General features: G+C 44.5%; 1 protein-coding gene and 1 pseudogene across 8 annotated transcripts in view; one reads left to right on the forward strand and one right to left on the reverse strand.

The window, feature by feature from the left end:
* TTC7B (tetratricopeptide repeat domain 7B) overlaps positions 1–6,620 on the reverse strand; it is a 215,736-nt gene that overhangs the window by 99,422 nt on the left and 109,694 nt on the right. For all 8 annotated transcript variants that reach the window (XM_037745151.1, XM_037745149.1, XM_037745150.1 and 5 more), the window contains one exon: positions 1,917–1,995. In XM_037745151.1, the coding sequence (XP_037601079.1) occupies positions 1,917–1,995 (79 nt within the window). The remainder of the gene's footprint in view (positions 1–1,916; positions 1,996–6,620) is intronic.
* Positions 1,413–1,531, forward strand: LOC119473922 (annotated as a pseudogene).

Consider the following 6,620-nt stretch of genomic DNA (forward strand, 5'->3'; position numbering starts at 1 on the left):
GTGGTGGCGGGGTGTGTGTGTGTGTGTGTGTGTGTATGTGTGTGTGTGAAGCTGCCCATCCTGTCTCACCCCCATAATTCTAGGAAAGCCCAGCTTGGCCATCTGGCCCCGTGAGTTGTGTGTCTACATCTTAAAACTCCGGAGATACCACAATGAAGTCATTTCCTGTGACGTGAATCTCTTAGCCTTGCCCAACTGAATTATCTCCCACAGCATTTAAAGGATTCATGATAAAGAAAGGACAAAAGCATGGGCGACAAAAGATAAATTGCAATCTCACATGAGGTTGCTGCATCAACTGTGACATGTGGCATTTGCTTAGTGTTTAATAAGCACCAGTCCTCCACTCAAACACCTACTGGCTATGGCTCTGGAGGGCAAGTTATAGAGGTCTGCCTAATGAACGTCCCTAGATAGGAAAGTAAAGGATTAAAAAGGAAAAGAAAGAATTCCAGTCAACAGGAGAGCCAAATTGCTAACCAACCGGTTCATTTAACTATGTTTTATAGTTCTCTTCCAAGTTTTACGGTTAATATAATTAGCCAAACAACAAGCGCCCCTCAGGATCCAATCTGCCTCATTCTGTCTGGGTTTGGTATGAATCATAAGCATACACCAACCCCTCAACACCCTGGCAGCCAGGAGGGCCTACATTCTACCTGCCTTAACAGGTGCATTCTCATGTTTCAGCAGAGAAAGCTGCCAACAACACAGGAAAGAATGCTCAGAACCATTAGCCATCAGAGAAGTGCCAATCAAACCGCAATGGAATATGACCGCACTCCCACCAGGATGGTCACACCTAAAAAGATAATAGCAACTGCTGGTGAGGGTGTGGAGAAATCGGAACCCTCATAACTGCTGGTGGGAATGTAATATGGTACAGCTGCTTTGGAAAACAGTCTGGCAGCACCTCAATTGTTAAACACAGAGTTACCATATGACCCAGAAATTCCACTTCCCAAGAGAAAGAACTCCTATGTCCACACAGAAACTTGTACGTGAATGTTCATAGCAGCATTACTTGCAATTGCCCAAAAGTAGAAACAACCCAATGCCTATCAGCTGATGAATGGATAAATAAGTGTGATATATCCATACGATGGAATATTATTTGGCAACAAAAACGAAAGAAATACCGATCATGCTGTGACACAGGGGAGCCTTGAAAGCATTATGCTAAGTGAGGAAAGTCAGTCACAAAAAGACCACAAATTAGCCAGGTGCGGTGATGCGCACCTGTAGTCCCAGCTACTCAGAGGCTGGGGTGTGAGCGGAGACTGTGTCACTGCACTCCAGCCTGGGCAACAGAGCGAGACTCCATCTCAAAACAAAAAAACAAAACCACAAATTGTGTCATTTCAGCCTCAAGAAATGCCCCAAATAGGTAAATCTATAGAAACAGAAAATAAGTCTACAGCCATGCCACCCTCAATGTGCCCGATCTCGTCTGATCTCGGAAGCTAAGCGGGGTCGGGCCTGCTTAGTACTTGGATGGGAGGCCTCCTTGGAATACCAGGTGCTGTCGGCTTATCAAAAAAAAAAAAAAAAAAGAAACAGAAAGTAAATTAGTGGTTGCCAGGGCCTAGAGGGAGGAGAAAATGGGGACTGACAACTAACAAGTACAGAGTTTCTTTTGGGGGCGATTAAGATTTCCTGGAGTTAAACATTAGTGATAGCCAAACAACTCTATGAATATGTTAAAAGCTTTAAATGGGTAAACTGCTATTTATAGATTATAAATATATGTCACATATGTATCCATTATGACACAGAAGTGAAAGGCTTGCTCAAGTTCACAAGCCCAGTGACATATGTTTATAATGCATGTCATATATATTTATAACACGTAAACGTAAAAGCGTATGAACATGAATACCCCCGCTGGCCTCAGTCAAGTCACTGGTCACACTCACCATTCGCAGGTTTTGAGTCGTTCTTGTCTCAACTGCTCTGAGGAGCTCTCTAAATCTTCCAACTCCTCTTGTCAAGTTCCTGCGTGCACACAGAATTTGATGGTTTTCATCCGGCATGTATTAATATTAAATATTGTATATGCATGTTTCAGCGCATTTTGTCTGCATAAAAGCTGTTGGCTAGATTTAAAGCAAATGATTACTCCGCACGTGTTTAGCCGTCTTTGGTTAAATGAAAAATTTGACCTAAGATTGGTGGCCTTTTCTGTTTTCTAACCCCTGGCACATTTTCTCTAAAAAATAAAAAACTGAAGATCAGTTGAGGCCAACAAATTAAAAAGCAAGATCCCTTAGAAGAGCCTGTGTTCAAACTCTCAGTGGCTCTGTCGAGTGGGAATGAATAGTAGATTTTCATTTAAAAGATGGGAGACAACACTGACAAAAGGGCCCGGGAATATGAGCAAGCCACTGTGTGCAACGTGGGCCAAGATAGAAACACGAAGATGAAAGGTACAACAGAACAGGAACTCTATCAAGCAATCATGTGGCATCTTTAAGAACGTAAATTTATCAAAACCCAGTAAATGCCTCAAACCAACCCTCCTCCAAACCCCACACTGACAAAAAGAAGCAAAGGGTCAGAGGTTCCTTCTGAGAGTGAGTGCATGACAGCTGGGACCCGAGCTTCCTGAGTGTGAGCAGAGCCCATCTCATCTCACTGCCACTCACGTCCCACAGGGACACATTTGGTGACACATCTCATTAAGGGACAAATAATTCTTCTGTAACATCCTGGTCAATATTTTGAAGCCCCACTTGTCCTCTCTGAAAGCTGCGTCCAGCCTGTTCAGCTGGGAACGCCCCCCAGCCAGGCCCTCTACATAAGCGCTGCCACCACCTATGACATAACTAGGTGATATTTATAACCTGCTCATCAGAACATATCTCATCTTTCCAAAAAGCCACAGCGGGGGTCAGCCGGTGCAAACATGTCAGCTAGCCTCTGCAGGCTGTGGCAGATGCTCGAGGTATTTGGCTCTCTTCTTGGTGACATTTTGAATCACGCAAAGGTATTAAATCAAGCTGAATGTGGGTTCTGTAAGTTACAGGCCCTCGTGAGGGCTATTAATTCGCATCTTATACCTACATGACATCCCAGGGCTCTCATTCACAAGAATGGCCCCAGAACTTAAAGATACTGGCTTATTGGCATAGGTACATAAATACTCCCATAGTCCTCTCATCCACTCCTATCAGATGATATCTGAACAGAAGCTTGATGGTGGCATAAAAAGAAAAGCTGTGTTCCAGACGCCAAGCAGCACTAAAGGAAACCTAACCGAGACGTGAATAAACCTGGGACATGCAATCTACTCTGCTTTTTCCTTCATTTGTTTTTATGGGATCCATGTTCACAGGCAACAAAGTACATTTGCTTTGGACTGAAGCTCAGTTCTCTTAAGTAACATGGAGGGAAGGGAACAGCTACAGTAAACAAGGGATGGAAATGGATATGGCAGTCTAACTTTGCTCCAGAATCACGGGTTAAACTCCTACTAGGTACAGAAGGAACGGTACTTGGAATTGTATGAAATAAGATGTGACCAAGGCAACATAACTGCAGACCCTGGTTGCAGGGGCTGATTTACCAGGTAGAAATCAGGTGTCGAATAAGTGGTATCAAACCTAAATATTATAACCCAGGGAAGCCTACAAATAGGAACTAATCATTCAGAATGTTTCCAGTGTCCTAGGAAACAGAATGAGCTACTTAGACAGTTACAGAGGCACAGAATTTTCCAGCTATAAATGATCCAACAGAATCTGGTCCATTATAACACAGAAGTAAAGGGCTCGCTCAAGTGAGAGAGTGAGCTGGGAGCTTTCGACCATTCTCTGCTATCTTCCTTGGTACACAGAAGCTCTAAAACAGAAGTGTAACTCCAGAGAAAGGAACAAAATACGAATCTAAGAGTTCAGGTCTATGTTTTGGATCATTAATATGCAAATTACTTCATGTATTTATAACATAAATTCTGTGTGCCCCAGTGATGACAGCTAATGAGACACTCTCACTCATGACTGGTCCAAAACTGGAAAGAAAATCCGCTGGTCCAGGTGAAGAAGTCCAGTGAATGCGGGTAAAAAGAGATCAATGACGGATAGAGAAATTCAATTCCCTGTTAAGGTGCAAGAGGGTTTCTGCCGCGCGGGACCGAGGCCCTCTGGTGGAGGAACGGAGGAAGTCTCCGGCCCTGAGGGAGGCCAGGCGGGATGAGGCAACACAGCCACTGGGTGCGTACTCCCAATTAAGCCTTCGAAGCAAATACAAGTTTTTCTCAAACTGTTTTTAGTTTATTCCTGGAGAGAGTTTAGGAAGAATCCTGCTTGTAAGCAAAGAAGCCACAGTAACCACAGAGCGGAGAAACCCGAAGCTATAGCCCACTGCAATGAATGTGGCACCCAGAAGGGTCCCCGCCCCACCACGGATCAATCCGACAGCAGAAAGAGGTGAAACAGGCACATCTTAAAGTGCCCAATGCGAAACACAATTCTCAGGAAAGGCTGTGTCATCCAAATGTGTTTAAATCACATAATTTTATTCAACTAATCGCTTCCACTGTTGCCATGAGAGCAGAAAAAGAAAAACGTTAAAGTACATGAATAATCAGAACAAAAGAAGGAAGTTAACTTGCAAGAATTCCATTCCAAATGCTATGAGATAACCCAGTTTGAGAGCGGCAAACAAAACCCACATGACTGCCTTTATATCTCCAAACTGTTCGTTTATTCTTATAATGTTGAGATCAATTAAAAAATCTAGAAGGAGCTGTTGCTTAAAACGCCACTTCAAAATGAAGATAAGAGAGCCAAGGAATCTCCCAATCTCCCTGTTTTTTGAGGGTTTCCACAGACCGTTGACATTAGGTCATTTATTCCATGTCAACACCCTTGCCTGAGACAGTGCAATGATGTCAGAATTCATTATGGTAAACTATTCTCAAAACAAATGTTCCTGCCAGCATTCCCGCAGCAGGCACTCTGGCAAGCTGTCAGAACTTGGGGTTCATCTCCTGCACTTTGCTGCACAAGCTTCCTGAGCTGGGTGCATTTCCTTCCACGTGGAATGGTTCCCAACAGCTCGGCTGGGACCAAGGAGGAAAGGGCCTGCGGGTCCCCAGAACACCAGCTGCTCGTTCCACCTGACAGGCAGACAAAGCTCTGCTTTCGCTCACCAATATCACGGTCCTCAGCCCATGATGGAGTGCTCAGGCCACAGTCCCACAGGCTTGCTCTCATTCAAATCCTTGCTCTCTTGTTGGCAGGAAAGCCTACCACTTTTCATGCGGACAGAGTCTACTCTTCCCTTGACCCACTTCCATCCTTTCTTCTATCTTTTGCATCTGGTTTCATCCTCCTCCTGCTGAGCCTCCTTCCGGGGCTTGTCTGCTGACTCGCCAGCACTCGACCCTCCCTCTTGACCCTCTATCCTGGCAGTGGGCACCCGTTCCCCCGTGGGCACCACGGCGACAACTCTCCAGACTGGTCTCTGAAATGGACATTCTAACATAGGGGCTTATGCACCTGGTTAGTTCCTGTTCTATGACTCTGAACCACATTCTCAGCTCTTTAATATTGCCATCTGCCCCTCTGTAATCAAACCAAGGGGGAAATCTAAATGGGAAGAAAGCCAGAGCGCCAAAATCAAAATGGAAAACCAAGTCTAGGAGAAACTTGGGGACTCGAGAATCGCTTCAGCTTGTGATGGGTGGTTATCTAAATAACGAGCTCAAAACGTTTGTCGTTGTGGTTATTGTTTCTTCTCCTTTTATTTCTTGAGACTGGGGTGAGAAAAGACGATTCTTCCCTTTCACTTGTCCTTCCAAATCATCTTCAGACCCCAAAATCTGACCCGGCACCAATACACTTAAATTCAATATCACCTGTCATTGTTGTGCAAACTCAAAGTAGTGGTGTGAATAAAAGACTTTTTCTACTGGATGTCAAGTTCCTGCGTAATGAGGAAAAGGTATCCCTGTCAGAGTCTATTCAATATTTTTTTCTCCTCTGTGGCCGAGAGTTTTATAACTAAAGATCAAAGACAGCAAGTCAACCCAGTAGATCTCAAAGAGCAAAGAAACCATCTGCCTTTCTCCGTGTTTTCTTCTCACCAACTAGCGCTCCTGAAACGCTTAAGCAGTAGGTTACTTCAACAATTACTGAGCAATGTTTCACAGCAGGGGCCAGGTTGGTCCCTGGGGACACACTGCTGAGCAGGGGACACCATCCCTCCCACAGGGAGCTTAGATGGTTTCACATCGCCCACCAGAATGTAAGTGCCTCCAACACAGAGACCTTGGCTTTATTCACCAACATAACCCAAGCCTCTGAAACAGAGCCTGGCACACAGGAAACACTCAATTACTATTTGGTGAATGAAAAAGGACCATCATGAACCGAATGAACCAAGACCACAAAGGGATACATTCCCTCCTGTTTCTTTTCTTTTTTTTTTTTTTTTGAGACAGTCTCACTCTGTCGCCTAGGCTGGAGTGCAACAGTGAGACCTCGACTCACTGCAACCTCTGCTTCCCAGGTTCAAGCAATTCTTTCTCAGCCTCTTTTGTAGCTGGGATTAAGACATCTGCCACCACACCAAGCTAATTTTTTTGTATTTTTAGTAGAGGCAGGGTTTCACTATGT

Source organism: Cebus imitator, unplaced genomic scaffold (genome assembly GCF_001604975.1).
Source record: "Cebus imitator isolate Cc_AM_T3 unplaced genomic scaffold, Cebus_imitator-1.0 Scaffold193, whole genome shotgun sequence".
NCBI lineage: Eukaryota > Metazoa > Chordata > Mammalia > Primates > Cebidae > Cebus > Cebus imitator.